Source organism: Peromyscus leucopus, chromosome 2, assembly GCF_004664715.2.
Source record: "Peromyscus leucopus breed LL Stock chromosome 2, UCI_PerLeu_2.1, whole genome shotgun sequence".
NCBI classification, from domain to species: Eukaryota; Metazoa; Chordata; class Mammalia; order Rodentia; family Cricetidae; genus Peromyscus; species Peromyscus leucopus.
In genome coordinates, this window is record NC_051064.1 from 128796598 (window position 1) to 128816763 (window position 20166).

The window sequence follows — 20166 nt, forward strand, 5'->3', positions numbered from 1 at the left end:
GTTAAGGGTTTGATCCAGGGCGGGACCTTTCACAGTTGGCGTTTACAGATATATGCTTCAACTTGTTGGAGCCCAAAGCTTTTCATGGACACCTTGGGTGTCAGGATGATATGTAGCAATGGTGGGCACTGAGTATTGCTGAGTATCTACAGATATCCAGGCTACCTAAAAGTGAAGGTAAAGGTGAGCAATGAATTCTCTCCAGTGCCTTCCTGGGGATGGGAGGAGGCAGGTGAGTCTCAGCAAAAGGCTGAGGGACAAAGATGAACGACACCAGCCTGTGCACAGACAGGTCTCTGGTGGGAGCTGTTATGCATGGATGCCCAGTGATGGGAAAATGTGTCCTAAATGTGTCCCCAGCATCCAGTACTCATAGATAAATAATGTATATGTATACATAAATATTTTCTCTCTTTTTGAGATAGTCTCACTATGGAGCCCAGGCTGGCTCTGAATGAATGATCCTCCCATCTCAGCTCCTGAGTGCTAGACATTATATAATAAGTCTAACTATGTGTGTCCAGTGTCATCATATTTTAAGCATTACAAGACTTTTAAAAGGACTCAACGCTAAAGACATATCATCTGAGGTTCAATAATACCCCTGTTTTTATCTGAGGTTTTTTTTATGTAAATTCTAGAAAGAAAATATAAATATTTTTTCTATTAAGAGCATATTCAGCATGATCTGGTTCATGTGAAATCATTTCATGGAATTATGGTCTCATCTGGTGATCCTCAAATCTCTTTGAATGTCAACTGTCAAGAACGATGATTGCTAGATTGTGTTGGGCCCTTTATCTTTTCTGCTTTTTTTCTTTTATATTAACAAGCACTTATTTCTGTAAAATGGTGGATGTTCCTTTTGAGAATAAACAGTCATAAGCAACACCCACACCCTGCTCCTAAGAGTCAGATGCAGTTTTCTCAGTATGTGAACAAATCTCGTGTGAGGGCGGCTGTCAGTTGTAAATCCATCATGGATTCCACTCAGGCCTTCAAAGGACCTCAGCCAGAAAGGGAGAAACTAGGAGATGAAACTAGAAAGAAAGAAAGAAAAAAACCACACACACCATCACAGGAGGCAGGCCTCCCACTCAGGAACCAGGCCATGGCTTTGAGGAATTGCCCCTTCATTTCTCTGTGTCAGAAAACACTGTCTCCAGCCTTTTGCTGGGGATCACTTTGCCCTTGAACTTTCTCCCCAGGCCTGCAGTTTGGGCTTCTTTCCCATTTCTCTCATTGTCAGTCAGCTTCTCATTACTGTGAGAACATGTCTAAAACCATCAACTTCAAAGGGGAAAAGGTTTACTTCGGTTCATAGATGCAGACATTTCAGTCCATGGCCGGTTGTGTTCCTGTTGATATGGGGCTGGCAGGAAACACACACCCACATCCACACTGAGCCAGAGTTATGGATCAATGGTAGAGGGTTGACCTAATATGTGTGAGGCCATGGGGTTGATGGGGGCAGGGGCAGAGACCTAACATTCCCCTTCCAAAGCACAGCCAGCGACCTAATTTCCTCCCACCAGGCTCTACCTCTGTCTTAGCTGGGGTTTCTAATGCTGCAGTGAAACACCATGACCAGAAAAAAAAAAAAAAAGCTGTGGAGAAAAGGGTTTATTTGGCTTATACTTCCACATTGTTGTTCATCATCAAAGGAAGTCAGGACAGGAACTCAAGCAGGGCAGGATCCTGGAGGCAGGAGCTGATGCAGAGGCCGTGGAGGGGTGCTTCTTACTGGCTTGTCCCCCATGGCTTGCTCAGCCTGCTTTCTTATGGAACTCCAGGACCTCCAGCCCAGGGATGAAACCACCTACCACGTGCTGGGCCCTGCCCCACCAATCACTACTTAAGAAAATGCTTTACAGCCAGATCGTATGGAGGCGTTTATCAACTGACGTGTCCCCTTTCAGGTAACTCCAGTTACTGTGTCCAGCTGACGTAAGACTGGCCAGCTCACCATCCTAAAGGTTCTTCCACCTCCCGATGGCTCCACTCTGAGGACCGAGCCTTCAGCACACTGGCCATATTCAAACTCCGATACGGCCTGTATTCTGATCTCTCCTGGGCACCTAGCAGGTACTCAGTGAAGAGATGTGCAGTTTCCCGATGAGGTCATTCTTCTCATACAAACCTCTTTGTGTTTCAGGCTCACCGGCTTCCAGCTACCAGCCACCATAGTCAGCGCGGCCAGCACCTTGTCCCTGAGCCTCATCAGTGACTATGCAGTCAGCGCCCAGGGCTTTCGTGCCAGCTATGAAGGTAGGTGCCCCCCACTGCGACCGCGGGAGCCTGGAGTGCTGTCATAGCCACAGGCAGGTCTGGGCCCTGCCCACTCAGGACACTAAATCTGCAGATCCGAGCCTGGGCCTGCCTAATGACACTAGCTACTAACCAGTTAACTCAGTTACTAGAGCAGCCTCCCTCCTTCCTGGGGCTTGTGGAATGCAGAGCCCGGCTGCTCTAGTTTATGAAGAGGACTGGGGATGCCTGCTTCTCTGCCCGGTTTAACTGGTTTTGGTGTGTTTTTAGTTTCTGAACTCTGTTCTGTATTGGAATTAGTTCCAGGAGGTAGCTCAGACTGCTTTGGAAAATAAGAGAGGCATGCATTGTAAGTAAGAGTAAATGAGCATCAGAGAGCGCTCAACAGAGCGACCAGGACAAGGGGGTTCATGTTGGGGGAAGAGCAGTCCAAGTTCCGTCAATAGTGTGGAGTAGGGCTTCTTGGCGTGAGCTGTACAAACGATTTCTGCTTCTCGTGGTCTGTTTAAAGACAGTGTTGGAATTCAAATTAACACTAATATCTTCAGATTATACACTATTATTATTATTAGCTTTATTATGTTAGTTTAGAAGGTGGTTCCTGTACATCTCTGTCATTTCCTTGGGAAATTTACATCTCATTAATAGGTAATTATGCTGCTCTTGGCTAAGACCTGCACTGCTCTTTTGTGTTGAGATCATTAATAGGCATATTTTAAGACTGTTAATGATAATTAATAACAGTGATGACATAACACCCCCAATAAAGCATGCCAGTTACTCCGGAGCCTCCTTTCCTCACTGTGTGAACTTAGAGTAAAGTGATGCATTCCTGAATGAGCCTGCGATAATGTGGAAATCGATCCTACTGTTGGCTAAGAGGCCAGGAGTACCCCAGCAGGGGGGCTGAGGTCTCACTCCCTTGGCAGGAGTAAACCAGCTGGGGGAGGTGTGGGGATGCAGCTGATGCAGTACCTGGATCCATGAAGGACTTCTGAAATGATCCTTGGACTAAATACTCCTACAAAGGCTCCCAACTCTATCACACATGGTTTAACTAAGGGTTCCTGACCAGACTCCATCCACCTTAACCAAGGACACTTGCCCTGACTCCATCCACCTTAACTTAGGACACCTGCCCTGACTCCATCCACCTTAACTGAGGGCTCCTGCCCTGACTCCATCCACCTTAACTAAGCCCCTCCCTCCCTCATTACCCAGTGCTCTGAACTAAGACACACCTGTCTTTCAACTGAGGGCTCCTGAGATGCATGTTTAAAAACATGACCAGTTGCTCCCAGTACCAAGTCCGCAATCTTGGCCGTCTTGGCTGTGCTTTTAACTGGCTCTGCACATAGAGAAGTTCGTGCTTCAGGCTCCTTCCTGGGAGAAAGTCCCTTTCAAAGTTTCTCTTTATTTTCTTCATTAATGTATATTCATGTACAAGGGGATGGATCTCATAATGACAGTTTCACACCAGGTATTATGTACTTGACCATATTCATCCCCCAGTATCTTCTACTGTTATTCTTTCTTCCCAGAGCACCTCCCTTGTACTTCTGTTTTCATTTTGTGTGTGTCTGTGCGCGCACACACACAAAATCTAGGTTCTACATATGAGAGAAAATGGAATATTTCTCTTCTGAGCCTGAGGTATTTTATTTAATACTCTAATCTCCACTTCCACCCATTTATGTGTGTATAGGTGCATGTGTGTATTTGGTGCACATGCATGTGTGTGTGTGTGTGTGTGTGTGCATGCACATGGAGGCCAAAGGTCGACCTTGGATGTTCTTCCTCGGGAGATGTCTACCCTGCTTTTTGAGTGCACTGGCACATGGGACTTACAAAATAGAATATAGGCTGGCCAGCCAGAAAGCCCCAAAGAGCTGCCTGTCTCAGCCTTTCCATCTCTAGGATTGTACATGCACCCCATGCCTGGCTGCCTATGTGGGTGCTGGGGCTCAAACTCAGGTCCTTGTGCTTGCATGGCATACACTTTATTGACTAAGCCATCTTCCCAGTCAAACTGTCCAATTCCATCAACTTCATTAGTCTTTGTGACCCAATAAGTCCTATTATGGATGGATGCCGCATTTTCTTTATCCACACGTGTGTCCATGGGTATCTAGGCTGGCCCCATAGCTCAGCTGTTGTAAATGGTGCTGTATTAGACATGGATGTGCAAGGTGCTCTGCAGGCTGACTGGGCATCCTTTGGGCAAAGACTCATCACAGATGCCACAGCCGGATCACATGGTAGCTGTATTTTTAGCTTTTGCAAGGAACTTCTGTGCTGATTTCCAGTGTTTCCCTAAGTTACTACAATGTATAAGGGCTTCTCTTTCCCCACGTTCCCATCAACACTTGTATGCTAAGTTCATGGTTATAGCTCCCTCCATAGTGTGTTGCTCTGGAGATATTGTGCTTGGGTCCTTGCGATACTAGAGTGGTACCTGTATAGACCCTAGAAGTCACGGACACAGGGGTCTCAGTTTAGCTCTATTTCCTTGTGGTGTCTCCATTCATCACCCCTTCTGAATGACCACCTGAGACCAGACCTGCGTAAGACTTCAGGAAAACACCCGAGTCATTGACCCTCACCACACTACCCTGTCTAGGGAGCATTCCACACACTTCCATCTGGCAGGTCCCAGATCCCTTCATAATGCCATAACTCCAGCCTGGAAGGCCCCCAACATCAGGAGTCCCTCATGCTCTCCATCCCTAAGTCATCTGCTCCATTTCCAAATGACACCAGGGTGCTGCTCTCCGCGGCTCCTCTTGGCTGGCATCCTGCCTGTCTGCTACCAAAGCAAGGCTGATCCTCCTGTGTCTACCCCCCCTCGGGGTGTGGAAAGCGAAGATAAGGAACTGAACTGCTGCCGGGGATTTGGGAGGAAGGTGAAGGCAGGTGAAGTGTCAGCCGCCACTTCAAGGCAGAGATCAAATGCCGCTCCTGAAGCTCTTAGAGGAGAGGGGTGCTCGGTGTGTAATCCTCAGGGACAGGAGCGTGGGCTGAGCGTGGACCAGAGGGAAGGGATCAGTGTGTATTAAGCACTGACTGTATGCCAGGCACTTTACATACATTTTTTGACTCTAATCTCCCCGACAACTCTGCAGCCAGGCCTTGCTATCTCCATCTTACAGATGTAACCACCTAAGCCAAGTCGGGATGGGCATGGGCATGGGTGCAGCTTAAGGGGACTTGATGGCCAGAGGTTTTAATGACACTCGTCTCTCACAAAAGACTCGTGTCTTGTACTCTGAGCCCTGCAAACCTCTGTGAGTAAAGGAGAGGCTAAACTCTGTTTCTCAGGTAAGAGGATTGGAGCTCAGACAGCGGCAGGAGGACACAGAAAGGCTGACGTACTTCTAGTGCCCCTCTTGGGACACCCCCTGGGGTCAGGCTCCAGGGTCTCTCCAGAGTCACCAGAAAAAAAATAAAGTTGATGTTAAACATTGACCTATTTTTTCAATGTCGGCATATCTCAGGGTCTTTGTGGGATAGACTTGAACTAAAACCTTGTGTGTGTTCATGTGTGTGGAGGTGTACACATGCGTGGGTACACATGCACGTGGACGCCAGAAGACAACCTTGGGTGTGGTTCATTAGGAGCCGTCCATCTGGTTTTGTAGACGGTGTTTCTCACTGTCCTGGAGATCACCGAGCAGGCTGAACTGGCTGGCCAGAGAGCTCCACGGAACCACGGTCTCTGCCTCTAAAGCACTGGGATTACAAGCAGGTGCTACCACACCCAGATCTTTAGCCAGGATTCTAGGGATTAAACTCAGGTCTTTGTGTGTGCAAAGCGAGTACTCTGCAACTGAGCCAGACTCCCCACCCCTAGACTAAATTTTTTTTTTAAATCCGTCCATCTAAAATTCAAATTTTATTTAGCAGTCTGCATTTTAATTTGCTTCATCTAGACCCTTCATTTGCAGCCCCAAATCTGAAAGTGATTCCCCAAGAGTCCTCCTCCTGTTTTCCCTGCCCCTCCTTCTCCTGCCCTGCTCCGCCAGTGTCCAGGTCCAGCCTCCCCTGTGGCATTCCAGAGTGGGCACCGCATACCCACGCACATGCACACATGGGATTATCTATAGATGTGATTCTGTAATCGGGCTAATGAGGTTAGCCTATTAATAAACGGATCCCCCCGCCTCCATTCTTCCTGATGTCCATGACCGAGGGAGCCATGGGGGTTTGCACACACCATAACTTGTTTAACCAGTCATCTTCTGCTCACATTCAGATGAAGAACATCCGTGTTTACACAACTTAAGGCCTCATCTAATTATCTTCTCAAGATAAATTCTTGGAAGGCCAATTGCTGAGCCAAAGAGCCTGCGGACTTGACACACTGATGTACAATTCCAGAGTGTCCTCAGAAAGGCTAGACTTATGCCCGTTTGCAGTCGCAGGCAGGGCGGGCTCAGGCCCGCTTCCCCATCATCACCTTGCCTACCCTGAGTGCTACCGAGGTTTAAATCAGTTTCATTGATTCAAATAGGTGGAAAATGAAATCTCATTTGCAGTGACAATTTGCATCTCTTTGATGATAGAGAAGGTGGAACACCTGTCACCACTTACTGGCCATTTGTGGATCATTTTCTAAATTGCCTGTCCCAGTTTTTGCTTACTTCTCCATTGGGGCTGTTAGTATGTTTCTTATCTCCTCTGCATATTAAGGATATTAATGTGGTGGCTTCCCTTTTGATGTGTAGCAGTTTTAATTTATATGTCACTAATTTAAAATTTTAATTAAAAAAGACTTTTTTTTTTTGGTGACATCTATTTTGGGTGCTGTGCTCAGAAAGGCCTTTTTCCCTCATGCTAAGACTGGATAAATATTCATTTAAAAGTTTATCGTATTCTTGTATGTGCATGTATATCCATACATGCGTGTATAGGTAATCACTCAAAGATTAACCCTGAGAATTGTCCCTCAGTCTCTACTCCTCCTGGGTTTTGAGACAGAGTCTCTCACTAGCGTGGGCTCATCAGTTGAAATAGTTTGGTTGGCCAGTGAATCCCAGGGGTCCTTCTGTCCCTGCATCCCCAGTGCTGGGATTCCAAGCACACACTACAACGTTTAGCTTTTCACATGGTTCTGGGGATCGAACTCTGGTCTTTGTACTTGACCAACTGGGGCCACTCCCCAAACCTTCATCTGATCCTTTGTATTATTTTTGGTTTTTACTTTAAATCTCCCTGGAGGTGATTGACTCCTCCCTGCATGAGAGTGACGTTCAGTGTGTCAGCCCCTGACACACTTTCCAGTGTGACTCAGCATCCCCCAGATGCCTCCAGCCTTCCTGCCCTGTAAGGCTTCGCCCTCTTACCTCAGGCCTCACACTTCCCAGCATTCCCCACAAGGAACCCAAGGACAGTGTGAGGTTGTTTTTGTCCATCCCAAGCTGAGCACTGTGTATGTGAACACATCAGACATGTCAGTGAAGAATCAGGCTGGTGCAGGTCTTTGGTCCAGGTACTCTAGGGGCTGAGGCAGCAGGATCCCAAGTTTAAGGCTTGCCTGGGCTACAGAGTGAATTCCAGGTCAGCCTGGAAAAAGACAGAGGACTGGGCACGTAGTAGCTCAGTGCTGTAGCAAATACCGAGGCTGTGAAAAGGCCCTGGAGTTCAACCCCTAGTGTTACAGGAAGGGAGGGAGGAAAGGGAAGAAGAAAGCCAATTAGATCCAAGTCCTGGCTGGCTTATCATGGACCACCTTTGCATAAATATTGATACTTGGAGAAGACAAGGCCCTCCGAGAGCTGGGGCGGGGTCAGTTTAGATCTTTTCAACACAGGAGATCCCTAAAGAGGCATTTCTTTGTTTGCTCAGTGTAACCGGTCTTGGCTACTCCCCATCCAAGTACAGAAGGCATCCCAAAATTCTGGGCCTGCCCTACCCCATCCACTCCTCCATCTGGAAGCTGGAAGGATGAAGAACACTTGTATTGGTGAAATTATTAAGGCCACTCCACGTAGTTAAAAGGGAGGTTTATTTTGTGGGGTAACTCACAAGTGAAGGGATAGGCTACAGGGTCTGGGGAAGATGCAGCACAGTCCGGCGGTGTTCTTTGGAGAACTCTGTTCGGTCTACCTCTAGCATGCGGATCTCGGGTCTTCAGGGCCCTCTCTTGGCCCCACCTTGTAGGCATGACAGTTACTGAAGCCTCAATGGGGGTTGGAACTTCCAGATCAAAGCTGGAATGGCTACCCACTACACACTTGGTTTTGTAAACTCTCCGGTAATCACACGAGTGAGGAGGCACAGGACAAGGTTGAAGAGCTGGGTTTATGTTTTTGGATCCCTGGAATCCTACGCCTCCTTCAAGCTGCCCTTCACTCAGGCAGCTTATTCATTTCTCTGTGCTGTAGTCATGTATGACTTACAAGAGGGATGTTTATTTTTAAGTGTCTTTGTATGTATATCTGATGTGGGTATGTGTGCATGTTCACATGTGTGAGTGCAGGTGGACACGCCCAGATCAAAGGCCAACCTCAGGTGTCAACCTCATCTTCCACCTTGTTTGAGACGGCCTCTGTTTGGCCGCTGCATACACGAGACTGGGCAGCCTCCAAGGTCCACTTCTTTTCTTTTCTTTGGTCTTCGCCTCCATCTCTTGTTGGAGACTAGAATTATAGACAGATGCTGCAGCACCCATCCATTACGTGAGTTCCAGGGATCTGGACCCGGGTCTACACTGGAATGACGAGCACTTCACCTGCCACCCCCCTGGCTTCAGACGGAGTCTGTCTGAACTGAGGGTCTGGGCGACTCCAAAATGCAAAGCCTCTTAAGTACCAAGCTGAAGTTCCAAACCTGACATCATAGGACAGGTCATTGTCAAAGCTCAGACACTCACTCCAAAAAATACTGTATGCAATTGCCTTCTGACTCTGTGTATCAAGTATGCACAAAACAAGTGAAATTCTGTGTACATGGGGGTTCTGTCCCCATAGTATCTCATAGGCATATAGAAAATTTCCCAAACCTGAAAAACAGACATAATTTGAAAGCGTTTCTCATCCCGGACATTTTAGGTAAAGACCACTTGGCCTTTGTAGAGCTACTGTGAAGCTTAAGGGGACACAAAGATCCCAGGAGATGCTTGGCCCAGGACCTGGCACACCGTCGGTGCTCGTTACTGTCACCTCACTGACTAAGCCACTCTCATCCTGACCTAAGGTGACTGCAATTCTTCAGGAGACAAGAAATATGCTGGTCCCACAGAACCCGGTCCCAGCCTCACCCTGTTCCCCAACTCCTGAATTCACATAAAAGCCTTCATCCAGCTGTTTACATAAAGAAATCCCCTATCCAGCTGTTCTACTCTGAGAGCCTGACTGTGGCTTCTCATGAGAAAAAGCAGAGTGATGTTTATATCCAGGACTCCTAGCTCTACCTGGAAGCTTGCCCACCGGCCAGGGGTGAAGTCCAGTCCCTATCACATGACACCCTGGAGCCAATGAGGCCAAGGCCAGGATATCAGTGTCACTGGGGCATCTTCTTGCATAAGTGATGCTGGCTTTTTAACCAAGAGTTTTATGGCAAGTCCATCGGTCCCTAGAAGTTGGGAGTGGCAGGCACGCAGGCAGGCAGACAGACAGACACATGCTCATGTACAAACACACCACAATATTTTCTCATATAATTAATCTGTGCAGTTTACAGATGCTCCATGCCTCCCATCATTCCCTGCTTCACTTGAAACTCTGAGCCCAGAGGGGCTGACGGCACATATAGCTGGTGGTAGATAGTCTAGCATCAATTGAGCAACGACTGTCTGCAACCTTTGGAGTCTCCTTTTCGCAGTACCAGTGTGCATCTCTGGTCTCTCCATCCTCCCAAAAGGGATGGGTGAGGAAGAAGAGCTGCTTCACCCAGGCTCCCAGCAGGATGGGCTTCTGCTCCTGAGGGGGTGAGGGGCAGGTCAGCTGTGGCACCTCTGCCGTTTGAAACAGGATCGGACAGTTGGAGATGGCAGTCCTGTGAGAGCAAGCACGGGGACAGCACGTGCTTTCGTGTCTCCTGGAGATAGGGAGGTTGAAGGTGACATGACCACGCCACTGAGCTCATGAGGAAGCTGGGGCGCACGACATTAGGGCCCAAATCTCCATCCACTTTCCTTCCTGTCTGCAATTAGATAACTGATTCTCCTCCCCAGGAACTCCATTCTCTCAAACAATTTCCTGGTCCTGAAAGAGACTCCAGTTCTGGGGCATTATCCAGATATCTTGAAATTGGGCTAATGGAAGCCATTTGGTACTATATGGATATGCATTCTGAATATGCAATTTGCTCCATTCAGGTCACTCTGGGCCCAAGCCGCAGGGAGGGCGCAGGCTCCTGAGGGGCAGAGGTGACCAGTGTCCATTTTCCCAGCACAAGGACCAGTGTGCACCTTTTAAACACCTGATTCCATTCCCCATCCTTGAGAGCTGAAATGTTCCTTTTAATCAGGCCTTCAGATTAACAAATTAATACACAAGAGATATGACCTTTGAGATAAATTGCACGGCACTTCTCCCAAGGTGGGGGTTGGGACGATTTTCATAGCACGTCTTCTTTGAGCCTACAGACTGTTCATCATGCTGACCCCACTTAGTGTAGTTGTCACGTGACACTGTGCTAACTCTAACCCTGCCCTGGTCACTTCTCTGTCATTATGTGAGAGGGTCAGAGGAGCTGATGCTTAAGGGTGGGGTAGAGGGAGCATGTGTGCCAATGGTGGTGCTGTGTGCCATGCTTCACGACCCCCTCTTCTCTCCTTCATCCACTCAACAAGGTTTGCTGCCCCAGACAGCCTCCCAGAAGGCTTTGAGGTACCCAAATGCAGAAGCAACCCCTCCTTTTGTGGAGTGTTGTGCCTGGGAACTGAGAACACTGGGGTGGATTGAGAGCAGAGATACTGGCCTCAGCTAGATAGGGCTCACTGCCCAGACTTCCCTCCTACCAACCGAGAGACCTCCGCTGAATCTCCTGACTCCCATGCACAGTGTATTTGCGGAGCAGAGGTGGTAATCCCCTCCTCTGTGGGGTGTAAGGAGGGTTCATAGTTGATGTGTGGGTACAGGATCACCATACAGCCAAACTAGCTCTGTACCACAAGGGGAACCTACACCCACATCTGGCTAGTTCCAAGGAAATCCAGGGTAGGTTGACTGTGCCCTGTCTCTGCTGTGTGTCCTCCAGCAAGACGCTGGACCTCTCAGATCCTCACTTGACACCTGGGTAACCCTCTCTTCTTCTGAGGGGGTGCGAGCATCGCTGCCAAGCTGTGGGAAGTGCCTAACCTCACGTTTGACTCACGATAGCTTCCCCATCAAAGGGAACCACAGCAACAGGTTGTGGTGTGCTCCAGGAGTGGGGGAAAAAACCCTTTTCTTCTGTCAAACCTTTGGTCAGCCTGGCGAGTTTTCAAAGGGGAGTGCTGTCACCTACTTTTTCTGTTGCTCCAGCCTTCGCGATCACTCCTGAACACACAGCAGCGGGGTTCTTCAATAGTAGCTGGTGTGTGCCTCTCCTGACCTGGATCCCTGTGTGCCTGGGCACATGGTGCTCTTGGGCAGACCGGCCCTGGGAGTATGTGGCTCGGTGGGAGGAGTTGTAAGCTGAGTAGGAGTGAGTCCCTTTCATCTCCTCTCCACTGTGAGCACCATGCTGCTGCAGTAGTGAGCCTGAGTCCCATGAGCAGGGGACCTTGCTCCGAACCTCACCTGGATGTCAGTCAAAGCCTCAAGCATTGGCCTCCCTGACATCCCTTCCTCCTCCAGCCACACAGGCCACTGGCAAGCCTTTGGATAAGACAGCCTGTCTTCCCACTCATCCTTCAGTCGCGCCAAGTCCCCTCTCCTGGGTCCCCCAAACTCTTCTAGTCTCTGCTCAATTCCCATCTGGGAGACCACCTCTGTGCTCAAGAACCCCCCACCTATAGGACATCTTTGCTCCCCAAACCATGCTCTTAGTCCTGGGCTTTTGGCTTTCTTTGGCTTCTCCATTCCCAGGTCACCAAGAGCCAGAAGCTTCATAGAGCACCATGGTTGGAGCTCGGGGGTGAGGGAGAAAATCGACAGCCCCCTCGCCACTCTGCTCCAAGTCACATGTGATTTTTAGGAACTCCCCTCGACTCCTCTGACTCCCTCGCCACTGATGACAGAAGTCCACACCATAGGCTTGCTGTCAGGTGCTCCCTCGCAGGGACTGTCGTGGTCTAAATGCTACAAGAAGAGCCATGTGTGCCCATCCAGGGGTCTGGCATTCAGTGCATGGCAGCTCCTCAGTAAACACTGAGTGAGTCCTCACGTGGATGAGTTTCTAGTCAAGGTACCTGAGGAAGACAGAGCCAGCAAGTCAAGACTCAGGAAACCATAAGGCCCTTAGTTACCCAAGACATTCAGGTTGAAACAGCCACAGGGCTGGGCACACGGCTCAGGTGGTGGTGCTTGCCTACCATTGCAAGGAACTTCACATTTCATCCTTAGCACCTTCAGAGCTAGCATTGTATCTCTATAAAATTCAACTACTCCCCAAACTTTGGATTGGTATAATACTGGGACAGCTGCAAAAAAAGGGGGACACATTGGCTCTGGTGCTGGTGGGGATGCAAATGAGTCCTTAGGGACCATAGCCCGACAAGCATATATCAAGAGTCATAAAGTGCTCGGAGCAGTTGACCCACTAATCTCCCTCTGGGGAACAAATCCTCCAGAAATAATTCAGCAGCAGAAGAAAGTTCTGTTCACGAGAGTCTTGGTCTCAGCATTATTTATAATGATGAAGAATTGGAAACTGTAAAAACGTCCAACAATTGGGGAATGGCGGTGAAAGTTATGGCGCCTCTGCCTAATGGATTTACATGGCCATTTAAAAGTATGATGGCATTACCGAGGAGTCCAGAAAGATGTTTAGGATACGATTTTCAGTGACAAAAGTGGAGCACAATGCTTCGCTGTGATTGTCACGGCCGCCTGAGGGAGTCCTGGAGGAATGGGCAGAGCAGGGACCTGAAGGGAGGCCATTGGCAGGGGCATCAGTGAGCCTGTGGGGCGCTTGAAAATGTTTTTAAAATGTGCATCTCTGGCCAGAGAGATGGCTCGGAGGTTAAGGGCATGACTGCTCTTCCAGAGGTCCCGAGTTCAATTCCTAGCACCCACCTGGTGGCTCACAACCATCTGCAATGAGATCTGGTGCCCTCTTCTGGCCTGTGGGCAAACACGCAGGCAAAATACTGTGTACATAATAAATAAATAAATCTTTAAAAAAAAAAACATATGTATCTTCTCCATGTGAATGTTTTGCCTGCATGTACACTGTGTGTGTGTAGTGCTTGAAGAGGACAGAAGAGGGAGTCGGGTCCCCCTGGGACTGGAGTTACAGCTGATTGTGAGCTGCCATGTGGGTGAATTAAACCAGGGTCCTCTGGAAGAGCAGCCAGTGCTCTTAACCCCTGAGCCATCTCTCCAGCCCCCTGCAAAAGATTTAAAAAAACAAAAAAACAAAAAAAAAACAATTCCTCTTGATGGCTGCTTTGGTGCTACCTGTGTGATGAATGGCTACTGGAGATAGCCCACGGTCAGAACAGAAATCAAGGCCAAATGCAGCAGCTAGGAAGCCCTCGCTGGTGAGAAAAGTGCACAGGGGTTTCATTGGCAATGCCTGTAACAAGAGCCAAATGTCTTGTGGCTCCATTAACAGCATTATAGACTCCAGGTCTTGGAGAGATAAATTCCCTGGAAGGAAATCCACATGATAAAGCCCTGATAAGAATCAAGGTTCTTCAGAGAGTCATGGGCCCTGTCTCCAGCACAGGACCCAAAGTAGAGCAGATATTTGGGAGAAATGAATGAGAGAAGTACTAACCTTGCAGAGAGTAATTAAAGAGATCTGGAGGTGACAGATGAGTCTGTCATGGAGAAAACAAATGTTCCTTCTGGGTTGCTTTAGAGAATAGAACCATGTCCAGTGGAAAGGTGTGAGAAGGTAGGTCTTGTCCTGCAAGCCTGTATGTAGTTCCAGCTACTTAGGAGTCTGAGGCAGGAACTTCTCAAATTCAAGTCCTGGTTAAGTTACAGAGTGTGTTCAAACTAGCCTGGGCATTTTAGTTTGGCCCTGTCTCAAAAATTACCTAAAAAGATCTGGGGATGTGGCTCAGTGCTAGAGTGCTTGGCTTTAGTGGCTGTAATTTAGAGTAACTGACTAGTGAGGTAGTGAGTTCCCCATCTCTGGAGGTAATCAAACAGACATTGGGTTGATCAAGGCCTGCCGTGGAAGCCATTGGCGTATATATCAAACTAATAAAGAAAAACTCTGCCAATTAAATGATGGCATAACCTTGAAGGTAAGACTCATCTTCATTTTTAAAAAAAGCTATTTCAGTGTGGAAAAAAAAAATAACACAGAGGGATAAAAAACCAAAGGGGTGTTCCAGGAGGTTAGGTAATTTCAGGACAATACTATATAACCATGGAAGGTACATGGTGTATTGGGGATGTTCCACACATCCATACTATATCCTCTGTGGCCTCACTGACTCTCTCAGCCTCAGTTTCCCATTTGTAAAGTGGAGATGCACTAAAACAGGCAGGCCATGCAGAATTCTCCCAAGGACTAGGAAGCAGCAGGAGAAGGCAAGTTAGCCAAGTCATTTCCGAGCCTAGCAGGTGGCCATGTTATCATGGTGTTCCAGCAGGGGAGAGTGCTGTGACTCTCAACTCCCTGCTGCCGGCCAGCCGTGACGTGACTCCCTGAGGTGAACTACAGTGGATGAATCTTAAAGGAAGAATGTGAATCAGGGAAGGGCTGAAGACATGAATGAGGGAAGGTTCCAGAAACGAGGGTCGCCTGAGCAAGGGCCTGGCAGACAAGGCCTGCCAGGGATGTAGAAGGCTCTCTCCTTAGCCTGAATAAGAGCAGGAGCAGGGGGCCTAGGTGAGTGAGGTCTAGAGCCTGTGAGCATGGAAGATGTTCCCTCTGCCAATGGAGCCCTACCACCTGGCTCTTGGGAGCCAAGGAATGGCAGCATCAGGCTTGCCATAGGCTTGTTGTGGTGCTGAAGGAAGGTTGGCCAACTTGAAAACCTCTCAGTGATCCAGCTAGGTGGTGATGCCTGAGCACGCTAGGTGGTGGGGGATGGGAAATGGAGGCACTTCACAGGAGTAACACCAGCAGGATTTAGTATTGTCCCAGGAGGTCGGGCAGCTTCAGGACAACAACCCAAGCATACTGGAGGGGAGCGATTTGACTCCTGGCTCATTTCATGCAGGCTATGAGTCCCTGGACAGGGCAATAAGATCAGCGGGTGAACCCTGGACACATGGAGGGCAGGAGGAGACAGAAGCCCACAGGGACGCTACAACAGAGATCCAGAGGGTTGGGAGAGAGCTGTGCAGGCACTGTGTCTTCCAGAATGAGGGAATGGTGCAGTAGACAGCCAAGCCAGCAGGACAGAATGATGGAGCCCACCTAGTACCTGGGCATCCCACTTTGGCCAGTTGCCTCAAGGGAGCAGGGGTAACTGTGGTGGGGCCCCTGACTCAGCACAATGTGGGGAATGAAATCTGAAGTGGATGTAAGCCATAGAGGGGTGGTTGGGCACTCCTCTTGACACACTGGAGTCCTCAGAGGAGAGGTGGGCTGTAATTTTGAGTTACTGTACCAAGGCTAGATTTATAGCAAGAAAAGCTCACTGTAAAGCGTCGGAGGGCAGCAAAATCCTGAGGGAGGGTGAAGTGGGCTGAGAAGGAGCCAGGGCCTCCTTCTGTCCAGCTGAGTGCAGGCATCTAAGGATGCTAATAGGGTCAGAGGCATCCTGGGTGTCGGGGATGGGGATGGGAGGGCTGCCTGAGAAATCCAGGGAGTCAATAGTTACTTTCAGTTAAGCTGAAAGGAGAGCGTCTAGGGTTTCTAACTACCATTCATTCTTTCTTTCTTTCATGCATTCATTCATAGTTAATGCCCCACTCCCTACCCACAAGGCATGGAGAGGCACTGGAAATAGTTATGAGCAGCATGGATCCTGCCCAAGCTTCCAGTCTAATATAGGAAGGGACATTAAACATAACCACACATTCAAACGGTATAAATAAATACCAACAAGTAAATGAACATATGAGCATGCAACTACCTTAACTCTGTTTTTGTTCTTCTTAAGATTTTACTTTGAGGCCTCCCATCTGTGTGGTGAGATGAGGAAGTTATTTTGAAGCTGGTTGTGTTCTGGTGAGTTCTTGGAAGAGGCTAGGACGGGCCTGGGCCCCTATGGCTGACCACCAGAGACTCTCTTCAGGCAGTCAAAGTCTACTGACATAACCCAGGCCATTTCCTTAGCATTTCTTCACGTTGACTCACCGAAGCTCCCACCCAGTCACCATGCTTTAGATGCTGGGAAGCAATATGGCACAACTGGAAACATTGGTGTTTGAAGTCAGTCTGGGGACAACTCAGGGATTAAAACTAAGGCTTGTTGTGTCTTCTCTCACGGTAATGGAAGGTTAAAGGTGGGAACGTGGGAAAAGATAAATGTGAGACACTAAGTGCCACGTGCAGCTGTGGGCATTGTTTCTCACCCCCACCCCTGTCTGTCTGTCTCTGTCCCTGTCTCTCTGTCCCTGTCTCTCTCTGAATTAAGCCACTGGCCAAGGAGTGCAGAGAACCAGTGGTGAGTTTCAGAATCCTGACTTCCCTCACATGCTTTTATAAAGCATCTTCATCTCATTGGTTGAAAGGATGACTCTAGGCTTCTCTAAGGGTCAGAGTATTTGGACTCATTCGCTAATCCTTTCTTTAAAATCCCCCCCCTCTCTCTCTCTCTCTGTGTGTGTGTGTGTGTGTCTCTCCCTCTCTGTCTCTTTCTCCTCTGTCTCCACCCCTCTCTGTCTCTCTCTGTGTCTGTCTCTGTCTTCCTCTCTCTCTCTCTTTCTCCCTCTGTCTTCCTCCCTCTCTCTTGTGTGTGCGTGTGTATGTGCACGTAAAAGCCAAAAGACAAACTTGCCAAGACATGGTCTCTCGTTGGCCTGGAATTTGCCAACTCCACTAGGTTGGCAGACTGGCAAGCCTCATCAGCCTTCTCCCTCTGCCCCTCCAGGGCTGGTACTGCAGGCGTACCCCACCCTGGCCAGATTACTTTCCTGGGTTCTGAAGGTTAAACTCAGGTCCTAATGTTTGGACATTAAAGAAGCTCTTTATTCACTGAGCCATTCTCCAGGGCCACATCACCCCCAGAGCTTGAGTCTGCTCCACGACTGGGGTGGCAGGGGAATGAAGCAAGGACAGTGACATTGAAGAAATGACAGACAGGTGGATACAGAAAAGCTGGGCCCAGGCAGATTATGCATACTTCGATGGAGTCCCACCAAGTAACCTCAGTGCGTTTATTATGTACAGCACAGGGAGAGGGTGTTGGGCCGTCTCCTTAGAAGGTGTCTGTGGGTGAGCCGTGTGAGGCTGTGAACATCTGGGAGGGGAGAGCTGCAGTTTCTAATCTTTGCATACACTGGTTAATCGTTCATAAACACTCATATGTGGACAGAGGAAGAGAGCTTTGCCAGTTCGGAGACTGACTCGTTTAGGGAAGGCTTTGCCAATTTCTCACAGATCTGAGGCATCGGTCCTGGACACGCACTTGTCAACAATACACATTCACTCAGGACATCATCTGCTCTTTACACATCTGCTCAGGCCTCCCTCGGTTTGCCACACCCCATTCCCTTGTCTTTCCTTTAACAAAGTATGGCATGCTTTCATGGTGGGCAGTCGGGGGGGAGCAGTTTGCAAAGTCACAGGGTGAAAAATTAAAACCATCTGTTATCTGACCCCCTGTATAGCTATAACTAATACACTGTTCTTCCACGCATCTGTGCATAAAATTAGAAATACATATGTACATATGTATATATAAAGCACTTCCATATATTTATAGTATTTATATTGCTGTAATTATTTAAGCAGTCCCCTGTGTTTAAGATTTAGTTTGTTTCCACTTTTTCCCTGATAGATAATGCTGCAATGAAAAATTCCTGTACATAAATCACTGAGTTGCATCTGATTATTTCCTTAGAATAAATCCATACAGGCACGGCGATTTCAAAGACTTTTGGTGTGTGGTTTTTGCATTGCTTTCCAGAAAGATTAATATTCTTACTAGCAACATACACGTTTCCTCCCATCCTCTCCAGCACTACACTGTAACATCTTTAAACAATGGTGTGTCAATTTGAGGGGAGGAGTTAGGGAAGTCTTCACCACTAGGGGACAGAGGAAGCTGGGCCAGGCTTGAGATGTTGACCTCATCCTAGCCTCTGTGGGAAACTCAGCAGAAGTGTCACACCAGGGCCACAGCCCTGATTTATAGTTTATTCACTGAAGTCATCCTGGAGTGCTCCCTGAGAACTCAGTGTGTGCTTCATATGGTCTAGGGAGTGCTCCCTAAGGACTGAATGAGTACTTCTGGAGTGCCAAATGAGTGTGTTCCTTGAAAGCTGAAAAAAAAAAAAAGTACTCTCTGAAGACTGAAGAAATGCTTCCCAGGACCAAGGAGTGCTCCCTGGGAACTTGGAAACTGCTTCTTAAAGATTGAGGGAGTGCTCCCTAAGAGCTAAATGAATGTTCCCTGAGGACCCAGAAGAATGCTGCTTAAAGATTAAGTGAGTGCTTCATGAGGACCAAGAAGATGCTCCAGGTAGTCTTGTCACAAAGGGCACCTCCAGGGCACTGAGGTCCAACCTGATGCTCGTTAGTATCTGAGTCTCAGAGAGAAATAGGAGCCTCAGGCTGGCCAGGCCATTCTCCTCCTCATCTTCGATGGGTTTCTGGACTTTGTCTGGTGTCATCTTTAGCTTCTACCATGGGTTCCAACTTGCTTTAGTGGGTCACAGGGCCTGATTCCTCCTGAACTAGATGCAGAGCCCCTGGAAGCCTGGAGCTGGTCTGACCCTGGTGGAACTCATCTGGCACTGGACTGAAGTTCAGTTCCCAGGCTGATGGCCAGCACTCACCTTCCTGGCCAGTGCTCACCTTCCTCGCCAGCACTCACTCACTTCTTGGGCCTATTTGTTCTTCCATCCTAGGGCAACTTGGGCTGCTTTTGGATTCCTCCCATTACCTGTGGTCTCTGTCGGGACCAGGTATTTCTGGGTTCTTGGCGTCTTGCTCAAGGAATAGAATGGAGGACATGAACACGAAGATATTTTATTTGGATGCAAAATGAAGGCACAGAATTGATACACTTGCAAGGGCACAGTGGGATCCGAGTGGGCATTTTCTCTGGAGCCCCCTGGTCACTGTCTGGGGCTGCCTTTTGGGAGTCCAGGAAGAGGTGTGGTTGCTAGGGGTGGAGGGGACATAGTTTTCTGTTTTGACTGATAGGCCTTTGTCATATAAGGCTTTGTTCAGTGTGCATGCCCTTTGCCATGAGGCATCTGATTTTGATCATATGCACACCCAACCACACATAGACATAAGGTGATAAAAAAAAAAAAAACCAGGTTGGAGAGATGGCTTAGTGGTTAAGAGCACTTTTGGCCCTTTCAGAAGACCTGGGTTTGGTTCCCAGCACCCACATGGAGATCCATTGTCTTCTGGCTTCTGTGAGCTCTGACTGCATGTGGCACACATGAACTCATGAAGGCACACACACAACACATTTTGTTTATTTATTTTTAAAGATGGTAAATAGAGGCCTTTTCCCCCCCTAAAACTTCAGAGTACACAGTTTGCCTTAGCATGCATGTGCTCGAAACCATTATAATCTGGAATGGTACACTGCACTTGTCTCTACAATGTACTCCAGAATGTGCTTGACCATGAAAGAGGAGTTGCTGAACTAGAGAGATGGTTCAGTGGTGAAGAGCACTGGCTGATCTTGCAGAGGACCCAGGTTCAGTTCCCAGCACC

At 48.4% G+C, this 20166-nt stretch overlaps 1 protein-coding gene across 1 annotated transcript in view; it reads left to right on the forward strand.

The window, feature by feature from the left end:
* Positions 1-20166, forward strand: part of Csmd2 (CUB and Sushi multiple domains 2) — a 568711-nt gene that overhangs the window by 118932 nt on the left and 429613 nt on the right. The window contains 1 exon segment of the mRNA XM_037203342.1: positions 2156-2268. Within this exon segment, the coding sequence (XP_037059237.1) occupies positions 2156-2268 (113 nt within the window).